At 48.9% G+C, this 12,690-nt stretch overlaps 1 protein-coding gene across 4 annotated transcripts in view; it reads right to left on the reverse strand.

The window, feature by feature from the left end:
* The window catches only part of AFAP1L1 (actin filament associated protein 1 like 1), a 60,044-nt gene that overhangs the window by 11,940 nt on the left and 35,414 nt on the right, over positions 1 to 12,690 (reverse strand). For all 4 annotated transcript variants that reach the window (XM_049109260.1, XM_049109259.1, XM_025435198.3 and 1 more), the window contains 8 exons: positions 12,167 to 12,378; positions 9,930 to 10,109; positions 7,859 to 7,951; positions 5,408 to 5,501; positions 5,014 to 5,166; positions 3,623 to 3,834; positions 1,617 to 1,762; positions 951 to 1,023 (listed from right to left, as the gene is read on the reverse strand). In XM_049109260.1, the coding sequence (XP_048965217.1) occupies positions 951 to 1,023; positions 1,617 to 1,762; positions 3,623 to 3,834; positions 5,014 to 5,166; positions 5,408 to 5,501; positions 7,859 to 7,951; positions 9,930 to 10,109; positions 12,167 to 12,378 (1,163 nt within the window). The remainder of the gene's footprint in view (positions 1 to 950; positions 1,024 to 1,616; positions 1,763 to 3,622; positions 3,835 to 5,013; positions 5,167 to 5,407; positions 5,502 to 7,858; positions 7,952 to 9,929; positions 10,110 to 12,166; positions 12,379 to 12,690) is intronic.

The raw sequence follows: 12,690 nt of genomic DNA on the forward strand, positions 1-12,690 counted from the left end.
ATCATTTGGAAGTATCCTCCAAAATTTCTGCAATTGCTAAATATAAGCATTCCCAGTTAAGATAAAAAGTCGTGGATGATGTCAGCCAATGGTGGAAGTTACATAATAATATGGCTATCTATTTTTTAAAAAATTATTTATTTATTTGAGAGAGAGGGAAGGAGAGGGAGAAGCAGACTCTTTACTGAGCAGGGAGCCCAACGAGGGGCTCGATCCTAGGACCTGAGATCATAACCTGAGCCAAAGGCAGATGTTTAACTGACTGAGCCACCCAGGTGCCCCTGTGCCACCCAGGCACTTTACGTTTGTGCATGAAGAGTGCACTCAGAATCCGCTCAGAGCTCAGGGAACCATGAATGGAATATGATTATAAATATAATAATGATATTGATAGCGATAGTACTATTTACTGCATGTGAAACATTCCAGTGTTTAGGTGCTGCTAAGCTCTTTCCATATAGTATTTCTTTTATTTTTTAATTTTTATTTTTTTCCATATATTATTTCATTTAGTTCTTGCAATGATCCAATTGAGTAGGTTTTATAATATTCATCTGAAGTGAAGCCCAAGCTAACTCAGATTCAGCCCTGAGTCCAAAGTTCATGCCGTTAGGTACTAAGCTGTCTTGCAGCTAATCTCTGCAACTGAGATCTCGAGAAAGATCTCGAGCTGCATCCACTGGTTCATCTGAATCTGAAGAAAAACCATATAAGCAGAGGAAGGATGGGAGTCTAGAGATGAGAGTCTAGAAAAAGGAGTCTTAGAGGGTATCAAGCTGCCAAGGAGAGCAGACATGTCTGCACGCCAGGACCCCTGCCTTGGACAGTGCTGGATGACACTGAGCTCTCACCTCTAAGACTCCCTTTTCTAGACTCTCTGAGGTATGGGAAAATTGGAGTAGTGACAGAGAATAAGAGGTAATCCATGGCCTTTGCCACAGGGACCGCACCTGTATCTTTTCATAAGGAACATCATCGTAGACACGGGGCTCAGGCCATTGATCCTGGCAGGATCTTGCATATCTAGAAAATAGAAGGCGTCATGACGATGGCAATGATGAAGACATTTTCTGGCTTACAGTGCTTTTCTATCCACTCTTATTTGATTCTGTGATGGATGTTAGAAGGTTAGTAACACAACCAAGCTAGGCAGTGCTGGGCCATTGCTGTGTTAATGGTCTCAGAGGTGGTGACCCATGAGATTCTCACAAGCAACTGAGAGGTGAATAATTCATCCCCTCCATTCTCTAAGTGAACACAGAGGATCCAAGAGGCAGGCAACCACCCCAAGCCGCTGGCCGGCTCTTCCAATGCATGTACCAGCCCTGATGGCCAAGGGTGCGAGAACCTGAGGTTCCGTGGCCTAAGAGCTGAGCCCAGGTCACCATGCAGAAGGGTTTCTTCTCTTCTGCTCATTGCATCCACAGCTTCCCCTGACCTGTGGGCTACCTCCCTTAGCCAGCTCGCTCCTGCCTATTGGAGGAGGAAGGCACCCACCCTGACTTCCCAAAGAAACAGAGTCCTCCCCAGATCTTCCTCTCTTCCCTCCCAGTGCCCATGCCAGACTCAGAGGTTCTGGGAGGCTGCAGGGGGGCTGTGGGGTGTGGGCCCCTTACAGGAAGGAGTTGCGCCCCGCACTGACAATGCTGGTCAAGGTCTCCACGTCCACGTAGTCATAGTGCAGCGCCTCGGGAGTGACTCTGGAGCCCATCTCCACCAGCAACAGCCCAAGCCAGCGGCCCATGTCCTCTGAGCAGTTTGCCTGAGGGAGAGGAGGCAACAGGCTGATGAGTTCACTTTGGTTTGTTAGGGGCTCAGGCTACCTGTTCACTTTCGCCGAACCCATATTTGTGCACAGTACCTGCTATGTACTCAATACTTAGGGATCCAAGAGCAACAGGACTGCAACACACATCCAGAACTCCAAGTGGCTTCCACCTTTTCTTTCTTTTTTTCCACCTTTTCTTTATCCAGGTTTCAGTCTTAATGCCTCCTCCTTGGGGAAGCCCTCCCTGACCATCTCTCTAAGATACACACACACTCACTGTCCTCAGAACCTTTATGACCAGTTAGATGTGAAAACAGCATTTGGGTGTTCCCTGAAATTTTTTTTTTTTTTTACATATTTACTTATTACTGGAGGAGACTATTTCTCATGCAATCAAAAAATCAAAAAAAATTTTTTCTTATAACTGCCAATTATTTGTAGAACTGCAAGCAGGAAAACTGCCAACAAGTTACTGGTTAACTAAACCCACAGCTCTGCTAGTTCTCATTTAAAGAGCATTCTTATAACATCAACTGAACACACAAATGCTAAACTTGACCAAAGGATGAACACTTCTTGCCGGAAAGTTCTGTGTCTAATTTAAGAAAAGTAAGAGACCTATCCCAACCTACCAAAAAAAAAAAAACAAACAAACAAAAAAAAACGAGTGACAGAGACAATATTTCTCGAGATTTAAGAAGTGGGTGAGGCAGTGGGTACTCGGCAAAGCAAACAAGATCAAGAGGCTGGGTTTTCGTTCTTGGATCAGACCAACAGGCCACTGACCCCTTTGGAGTCTTGGACAAGGCACCTGGCAACCCTGGCCTCAGTTTCCTTGTTTGTAATGTTCTCTTACTTTTCCTCCAGTGTTTGCATTTTCAATTCTAAAAAGCCATACAAATGACATATAGAAGAGAGATTCCACCCATAGTGCAGGACCTCCGGGAGGAGGGTGAGTGCCACAGGGTAGGAACGACCATGAAAAACATTCTCATTCAGCCATTTGTTCAACAAATAGTAACTGAGCCCTCAGTATGTGCTGGGCATCATGCTGGGTTCTGGAGAAACCAAAAGTATGCAGAACAGGCACGGTTACTGGCTTCATGAAGCTTGAAGATTTCAACTCAGTGTGGAGAACACCTTTCTAAAAATGTAGCTGCCGGAGGGAGGGGCAGGCTGCCTTGAAGGGCAGTGGTTTACCTGAGGTGGCCGGACACTGGTGAGAAGCTTTTAGAGGGGATTCCAGAATCAGATTCGGGATAGATCAGACGAGATGCCTCTCAGGCTTGGGATTTTAATATAGGGGAGAATAAACAAACCTTGGTTCTAGGGTCGCCAGATTTAGCAAATAAAAATGCAGAATGCCCTGTTAAATTCGACTTTCAGATAAACAACGAATACTTCTTCAGTCTAGGTATATCCTAAATAGTGCTCGGGATATCCTTACATTAAAATCATTGTTGGGACGTCTGGGTGGCTCAGTGGTTGAGCGTCTGCCTTTGGCTCAGGTCATGATCCCCGGGTCCCGGGATCGAGTCCCGCATCACTCTCCCCACGGGGAGCCTGCTTCTCCCTCTGCCTGTGTCTCTGCCTCTCTCTTTGTGTCTCTCATGAATAAATAAATAAAATCTTTAAAACAAAACAAAACATTGCTGTTTATCTGAAATTCAAATTTAAGGGGGTGCCCTGTATTTTAATTGGCAGGCCTTTGTGGTCACGTGGCAGCAGGTGGGCTTACTTTGTCCTTGGGCTGTGCAACGTCAGCAGCAAGGCCCCCAAGACAAAAGCCCATATCTAAGCCCAAACTTCTCTCAGCTGCCACCACCAAGAACCACCTGGATTTTCTCCTCTCACCTCCAGGATGGCAACCTCCTGCCTGTTGCGCAGGATCCTGAAGGCAAATGGATGTCTGGGCCCAAAGCCCGGGGCCACCTCACAGCCACGGAGAGCAATGGCATTCACATGGGTCCGCAGGTCCGTGTGATCCTTGTGGAAATACAGAGTGTTGCATTTCAGGCGGCACCAGCGCTCCTTCCAGCCTTGGTTCACCAGCACGTTCAGATAGCCTGAGGGGGGGAGACGGGTGGTATGAACCCCTGACAGCCGGCCCTGGGGAAGCCCCAGGTGGGAGCTGTGGGTCTGCATGGGTCTGTCTACACCCTGGGGGCAAAGCACCCGGACAACCATCATTCTCTAGCTGGAAAAAGGCCTTGTGGGTCCCAGATCAGCTCACGCTCTCTGGGCCATCCTGTGACCTTTGGCCCCCTCTGCTCCCTGAGTTTCATTTCCCTGTCTGAAATGGGGACAGATAATCACATTCTTGTACTGCTACACAGCCCTCGTACCAAACCCAGCTCGGTGAAAAGGGCCAGGGAACACGGCATAGGTGAATAAAGGACAACCATCCCTTTTGCCTTTCCTCCTCCCCAAATACCAGAACCATTAGACAGAAAATAATGGGTGATGCTGACACCTGGTGGCAGCAGGTGGGAATAAAAGTATCTACCCAAGAGAAAGTTCTAAAATGAGCAGGGCACAGGCTGATGACCAACGGGTTTAGAAATCACTCTTATTTTTTTTTTTTTCTCACTCTTAACATGTTAGACTCAAATGATTTTTTTCTCCCATAACATGCCCCGATTCACTGGTTACAAAATAATTCTTAGTAGCCATGTGATTTTATAATGTTTTTTTGAGGTTTAATGAAGTATTACTGCATATCCAAAATACAGAATTTTCTTTTGGATTCCAGGATACATACAGGACACTGCATTAACAAGAACAGAATAAAATGTCTTCCCTTCCAAACCGTGTTAAACTCACACTGAGGGCATTTATAACCACGTTTAACTCACACTGAATGCCTTTATAAGTACTTAAATATTTTTGTCCAAGAAATTGCTTTGTAAGACTGAGTTGTAACTTAACACATCTGGCATGTTATGGGCTGAGAGGAAATAAGATAATCTCCTCCCATCCTAGAGGAGGAAACTGAGGTCTACAGACGGGCAGTGATGGGAGCTGAGGTCACAGGGAAACAGAGATAGGGAGTCAGGTGGCTTTTCCTGAGTGTCAGGGCCTCACAGGAGAGAAGTGATGGAAAGGCGTGGACTGTTGACGGAGTGTGGGTTGGGTGCAATTCTCTCCTCTGCCCTGGAAGCAAGCGAGGGAGGCCTAGAGGGTTTTCTGGCTTAGCCCAGCACCCACAGCTGCAGGGTCTGATTATCCTCCTCCCCAGGACCCACCGCAGCATGGAACCTCCTCATCGGGGCAGGATGTTTGCAGGTCATCAGCCAGCGGCTTCTTCTTGGAGAAGCTGATGATGCGGGTGATCTTGCGGCCTGCGGCCCTGCTCACTGAACCCTTCAGCTCTGCCAAGCTGCTCTTCTTCCCTTTGCCTGTTGCCATGGAGATGGGTTACCTGAAGGGAGGGAGCCCCAAGCCCCAGATCCACCCACCCCAGCCTTCCCCACTGCCCTTTCAGCCTGCACACGGGGCCTGGCTGCCACTGCAGTGTGGACAGGCCGGGTGACCTTCCCCAGATCCCCAGAGCAGTCAGGACCCGTTCTCCACCGTGTGCTGGTGCAAGTCCCCTCCCAGCTCTGGCATTCTCTGGCCTGAGCCCCCAGAGGCTCCTACCGTGGTCGCAGGCCTCCCGGCGGCCTAGAGTAGAACAGCTGTCACCCATGCTCAGGCTGTCCGAGTCTGAGGTCTGCTTCTCCTGGGACAGTCTCTGGGGAGGGACACAGACAGCCCCGTGTCAGCGGGCACACTCAGAAGTCCCCTTTTGTTGGTTCAACCCTCCCAGCCTCTGCACATGATGATCACCTAACTGATATTTGTCAGCACCTCTCCTGTGCCTGACACTATACCAGGTATGGGGAGACATGCTGACTTAGGACAGTTGTGTCTTGGAATCTCTCGTCATCTTGGTGAGCCAGGCGACTCATTGTATATAACACATGGCAATAAATTCCTAGGATTGTCCACATTCAGTATGTGACAGGGTTTGGGAAGGTACTTAAGTGGGATATTAATGTAATACAACTGGTTTAGGAAGTGACCTCCGGTGGTTTTGTGGGGATAGACTATAAGCAAAAGAGCCACACGAGAGAGAGTCATTTTCGGCAAGGTGACACGTGGTAAAGGAGGAGCTAAGATGACAGGATGTAGGAAAAGGGTTGAGTAGGCATGTTCAAAATAGTTACGGCAGGACTTGGTGACCAGGAAACATGAGTGGTGACAAGAGAGGGGTCGTTATGGTCCTGACTCAGGTAAGAGGGTGGTAAAGACATGCACACACGCCCCATGGCAGCAACTTTATTGCAGCCAACACAGTTTTACTCATATGCCACCCCGGACCAATCGTTCATCTGTCCATCCGTTCGTTCGTTCACTCATTCATCCACGGTCAGTTAAGCGCCTACTAGGTGCTGTGGAGGTGGTGAGGGAGAGTCAGTCTTCCAAGAATCAGGATCTTGGAAGAAACTCTGTCCCTGGTACCACCTGTTAGTCAGGGGAACATGGAAAATCCTTTCCTCTCCCCAAGGCTCAGTTTTCTCACCTGAATCACACCCTTCTCCAGGGAGCTGGCCCAAGTGAAATCGCAAGGCCAACAGATAGTATCGTCTTTAACAGCTGGTTTGTGTGCTGTGAGACCTTTGAAAAGCTAAGCGGTGCCAGCCAAACGTGGGACAGGATTAAAATGGCACCAGCTCGCTTAAAAAGTAAAAGTACAGAGCTCTGAGGCCTCTCTAGGTTTCCTGCCAAGGACTCCTCAGACCGGGCTCAGGGATGCTTTGCTATAAGCACAGAACTTGGGGACCCAAAGAGATAGGAGAGACCTTGCGCTCCCCTCAATTTCCAAAGGCTGGAAACACGGCGACTGTCAGAATTGGGACAGATCTGTCAAAAGTATCAGAATCTCCCTTGTAAACTAGGAAACAAGCTATGGTTGGTTCTATTTGTCCTGCGATGGTATACAGATGGTAAGTGTTTCATCAAGATAGAACGCAAATACAAAACACACTCGGGTCACTTTGGAATTGACTTGATGATGATGGCGCTTCACATACAGGATTCTATGGAGAGACACGGTCACCAATACCACTTGCTTCAAAAATACCAGCCTCAACATTCGAGCTACCCTTCTTCCTCGTTGTTCACCCTCAGCGCGAATGTGTTCTCTCAGAGAAGTTTCCCTGATGCCTGAGCCAAGAGCATCCCCTGGCATACACACCCCTGGCTCACGCACCTGGGCATTCGTGTCTGACTCCCCCCGGGGAGCACAGGGTGGCTGTGTGTTCCTGTTAGGATCGCACCTGCGTGCTCAGCACAGCGCCTGGTGCACGGTGCTCACTAACACTAACTACTCACCAAGCAGAGCTCAGTACCCCCCCACCCTTGAGAGATGGGGTGGCAAAGTCATCAAGAGCCAGGAGTCTGGGTATACATCCTTGCTCTGCTTCTTACTAACTGTGGGACAAACAACCTCTCTGTGTCTCAGCTTCGTCATCTGAAAATGAAATTCATCAGAGAGTTGTCATAGAAATTAAAATAGGTAATAACGTTGTAAAGCCTACGGGATGATGCCGGCCACACAATCATACTCTACACTAACCTTTATTATATCATGCAAGATGCATGTGTGTAGGCTTGAGGCTGAGTCTCTTTATCACCCACCAGCACCTGGCAAAGCCAAGGTGCTATAGCACATATTTTCCGACTGCCTGACCAACTACCAAGTGACCATTTCACTCATGTCCCATTGGGGCACGCTACTCTGAGTTTCCAATTTGCTTTAATGGCTCCATTCAACCGTGACCTCCTCCTGTCCTGGCAGCATTAGTTACTCCCTCCTGGCTCATACTGCACCTTGGACATGAGTATTCATTGATTCATGCATGCATGCATGCATTCATTCGTTCAGTAGACATTTACTGAATGCCTACTGTGGTGCCAGCTCCGAGCTGGGCACCCACGGCTTGTAGGACACCACGGTGGGTGCCTGGCTTCACCACCAGCAGGACCTGTGTTCAGTCCCCGCTGCCTGGCACAGGGGAGACCTCGAGACAGATGAGACAGATGTACCTTGTCTAGGTCCAGCTTGCAGAGGAGGACTGGGGACCTGGGCACATCTGCCCCCTCCGTCACCCCAGCAGCCTTGCTTACCTCTCGGATGACCTGTGGAGAGGGGGGACAGCTGTGAGCAGGTGGGCAGGGACACTGTGGAGGCAGAAGGAAGAACGGGGTCTGTGCACTCAGAGCCATCGAGCAGCGGGGTTGGGATCACTGGGCAGAAGGGATGGGCTGATGTGGCCTCCTGCACATCAGGGTTTGAACAAGCTTTCTCCTGCATCTGCCCCTTGAATTGAAAAGAGAAGAGGCTAGCGAACGAGAGGCATGGCTTCGAGACCTGGCTCCATTGCTAATCAGCTGTGTGGCCTTGTGGAAGCCACTTTCTTCCCCTGGGCCTTCTTTCCCTGTCTGTAACATGGGGATAATACCATCCTCTGCTTACATCCTTGGGTTGTCTGAAGACCAGTGAGATTGTGGGTGTGAAGGGCCACGTGGCCCAGGATGCCCTGCACAAGCATAAGGGACTGGCTCCTGTGGCTGTGCGGACCCTCTGCAACAGCCTGCAGGCAGCCAGGGCCAACCCCTCCACTTCAGAGATGTAGACACTGAGATTCCAGGACACCCACTCACACAGCAGAAGTATCCAGACCATGAAATAATGGCAGCCATCACTTGTTGCTCACCCATCTGTGGTTTTACGTGGATTCTCCCGCTGTATCCCCACAGCAGCCCTGAAGGGTAGGGACAGCTGTGACCCCCATGTCACTGAATAGGATGATGAGGCTCCAAGAAGTGAAGCCATGGTTGTCTGCTCTTTACCTTTGGGCTAATGAGCTCCCAGTATTGAGAATCAAGACAGTCCCCAGTGCAGGCTTGATTCCAGCTTCCGTCTCCAGTCTAGGGCTCCCTCTTCTGACCCATCCGGCCTCTGGAGGGCAAAGGCTCCCCCAGGAGGCAGGTTCCTCACCTTCCTTCCCATCTTGAGACATAGATAATGAGCAGCATGAAAGTTCTTGGGGGTAGGATTGGTTATCACAGGACAGAAGGGAGGGCAGGGAGGGACGGAGGTGTCTGGTTTCTTTGTTCCAATAGGAAGATCAGAGGAGGAGGGAGAAAGGTGTCAGAGTGGAAGCAGGACAGGGCACAGGGACATGGGCTGGCCTGTGGTAGGGACTGGGGATGGGACTCCACCCCCATCACACAGTGATCACTTATAGTGACTGAGTACTTACTGTCTGCAGGCACTATAGTAAATGTTCTCTAGAATCTTTACAAAAACCATTTTACAGAAGGGAAAATTGAGGCACAGATAGGCAACGTCATTTGCAGAAGACCACACAGCCAGTAAGTGCCAGTGAGGGCTGGGACTTGAACTCCAGTCTGTGTGTCACCAAACTCCTCCCTTGTCATCGCCATGCCACCCTGCCTGTGGCCTTTGGAGTAGATTTCCTTGTTAGCTGCGAATCCTAGCCCCAACCACTTGGTTGTGTGACCTTTGGTGAGTCACATAAGATTCCTGTGCCTCAGTTTCCTTATCTGTAAAATGGGGACAATATGGTCCCATTACAAAGAGTAGATGAGGTCAAGTGTGTAAAGCTCTTAGCACGACGCATGGCCCAAAAAACGTCCTCAATACACAGTAACTCTGATTGCTCTGCAGTAGGGACAAGATGCAGAAGCTGGAGCATAGGTGGATATTACAAGGATGCACACTTTTCCTAAGATAGGAAGGATTTTTCCTTTTTTTTTTTTTTTTTAAAGAATTAGCTTATCTAATGATAACATTTGTTTCCTTCAAGGATATTACAAAGTGTACACATGCAGGCTGGACAGGCCCACAGTAAGGATGTTATTAGAAAGAGGATTCAAATAACTAGAAGGAACACAGTACTCCAGCCTGAGGTCTATCTCCTGGGGACGTCTGAGGCTACTTACACACGCCCAAGGCTCTGATCACCACCCCTCCCCAGAGCAAGGCCTGTTCTTCCAAGGGACTGGAGCCCACCTGGCTGAAAGCTGGGCCCAGGGAAACAGGGGAAGGAAGGGCAGGAGGGCGGACAGGGAGGGTGCAGGTGCCATGTACCTTCAGCCACTCCTCGGCTTGCTCCCGGCTCTGCAGTGCCAGCACCAAGACCTCGGTAGCCCCCTGGGAGAAGCGGAGCTCGTGCCTCTTGTGGCGGCTGTCCTTGGGCACGTAGGTGACACTGCAGACATCCAGCGCCAGCCTCAGATGCGGTTGCCGGTCCTTGGAGCTTTTGTAACACTGGACAGGAAGAGAAGGGGTCACCCTTCTGGACTGGAGGGCGGAGGAGGGAGATGCCCTCGCATGAAGGCTTGGGGGAGCGACCTCGACCTGCCCCCCGCTCCCCCAGCCCAACTGTGGGTACTGCGTGAAGACAGGGGCTGTGGCTATTCATCTCAGAGAAGAGAAGCCTGTAAGGGGGCGTCTTTGGACAATCTTCAGGTCTCAAGCGCCACCGAGGGGCCCCAGGGGCACCGCCATCTATTAGGAAGAGGCAGATTTTAGCACAATACTAGGAAGACCATTCTAGTCTAAAGAACCAGAGAAGAAACAAGCTGGCTTGGAAGGAAGCCAGCTCCCTGCTACTCATGTGCTACTAGCAGGAATGTGGGAGAGAGGATTCTAGCAGAGATGGACGGTTGGGCTTAGGAAGTCAACAGTTTATCAATAATGATTCTCACTTCCCGATTCTCACTATGAAGCTAGCATTACCTTGATATCAGAACCTGACAATGACACTACAAAAAAAGGAAAACGATAGGCTAATCTCAACATGGTTGCAAAAGCCCTTAAAAAACTACTTGCAAATAGAAATCCCAGACACATGGAAAAGCATACCGTATCAAGACCAAACAGGGTTTATTCTAGGATTGCAAAAGTGTATTAGCCTTCTAAAAGCCAACCCTATAATTCATCATATGAATAGAAAAAAAGGAGAAAAGCCACATATCTCAATAGAAACAGAAAAGGCATTTGGTAAAATTCTCCATGCATCTGTAACATAAATTCTCAGCAACCTAGAGATACAGAGGGGGAACTTCCTTAATGTGGCAATAAGGAGCTTCAACAAACCACTCACAGCAAATATCAGCCTTAATAGTGAATTATTGCAACTTTCCCTTTGAGATCTGGACTGACACAAGGGTGCCTGCTCTCACCACTTCTATTTACATTGTGCTGGAGATCCTAACCAATGCGGTATGTCAAGAAAAAAATGACAAACGGGATGAGAAGAAGTAAGTCATGACCTTTGGATTGGTTCTGGCCTGGGGTGAGCTTTTCACTGCTCCGGGGTGAGAAAAAGTCATGTTTCAAATGGATAGATGTTGGGTAAGGCTTGTCAACAGATTTTGGGGTAAAAGAGCTATTATTTTTTTCTGAAATTATGTCTGTATTCCTACTCTGGAATTAAAGGTACATTTTCTTTTATAAAATGATGGTGATGAGAGATGGCAAATTAAAAAAAACTAAGAAAGCAAGTTCCACAGTAAGTGCTGAATGGGCTCAATTTTAGAAAAGGCGGATATGTGGAAATATGTATATTAAAACATAACAGTGGTTAGCTCTTGGTCAATGGGATTATAGGTGGCTTTAAAAAATCACTTTTGGGGCTCCTGGGTGACTCAGTCGGTTAAGCATCTGCCTTCTGCTCAGGTCATGATCTCAAGGTCCTGGGACTGAGCCCCGTCTCTGACTCTCTGCTCAGTGGGGAGTGTGTTTCTCCTCCCTCTCCCTCTGTGTGCGTGCTTTCTCTCTTTCTCTTGTTCTCTCTCAAATAAATAAATTCTTTTTTTTTTTAAGATTTTATTTATTTATTCATGAGAGATAGACAGAGGGAGAAGCAGGCTCCATGCAGGGAGCCCGACGTGTGCCTTGATCCCAGGTCTCCAGGATCAGGCCCTGGGCTGAAGGTGGCGCTAAACCGCTGAGCCACCCGGGCTGCCCTCAAATAAATAAAACCTTATAAAAACATTTTCATTATGTTTTTCTCCAGTTTTATACATAAACACATTTAGCTTGCATAATGAAATCAATAAACATTGTTTTGAAGTGATAAAAAATTCATTCCTGGCGAAACAAAAACTTGTTAAAGTCTATGTCAGGTCTTTGAGTGTGTGTGCATGTGTGTGTGTTTACATTCTGCTCTAGTGGGAGAGCCCTTATCTCAGAAGCACTGAGCCTCTGGGCACAAAGCAAGCCCAGAGGACCTGGGGTAGATACGCCTGCACACGCACACAGAGACACACACACGTGTAAGTCCATGTGAGGCCTAGAGGCACACTTCCTCGGCCACTCACCAGGAGCTGGTCCTCCTTGATGACCGTCAGCTGCTTGGCCCACTGCCCGAAGCGCTTTTTCCGCAGCAGGAAGGCACATATCCTGCAGTCCCTCACCAGGTGCATGGAGGCCTCCTCCGAGGGCCACTGGTGCGTGGGCTGTGGCCCTTTCCCTTCCTCCTCCTCCTCATCGTAGGACTCGTAGGAGCTGCTCATTGGGTCAGAGTCATTGTCTGTAGGAGCCATGGGAAACGACCCGTTACCATGTCCTTGCCTGGGAGGCACCTTCTGACCCTTCCACTCTGGGGTTCAGGGACCAGGACTTCAGTTGTGATCATGATGATCTCTACACCCTGACACGGGTGCTGTGTTGTGTGGATTTACCAGTGGCTCTGCCATCTTGGTGACTTCACTTCTCAAAATTTCAGTTTTCTCATCAGTAAAATGGTCACAATCAATGACAGTAACTACCTCACCGGGCTCTTAGGATCAGTAACTGCAGAGCATTCAGCCCAGGGTCTGGCACTCGGTGGGTACCCTGCTTA

This window comes from Canis lupus, chromosome 4 (assembly GCF_003254725.2).
Source record: "Canis lupus dingo isolate Sandy chromosome 4, ASM325472v2, whole genome shotgun sequence".
NCBI lineage: Eukaryota > Metazoa > Chordata > Mammalia > Carnivora > Canidae > Canis > Canis lupus.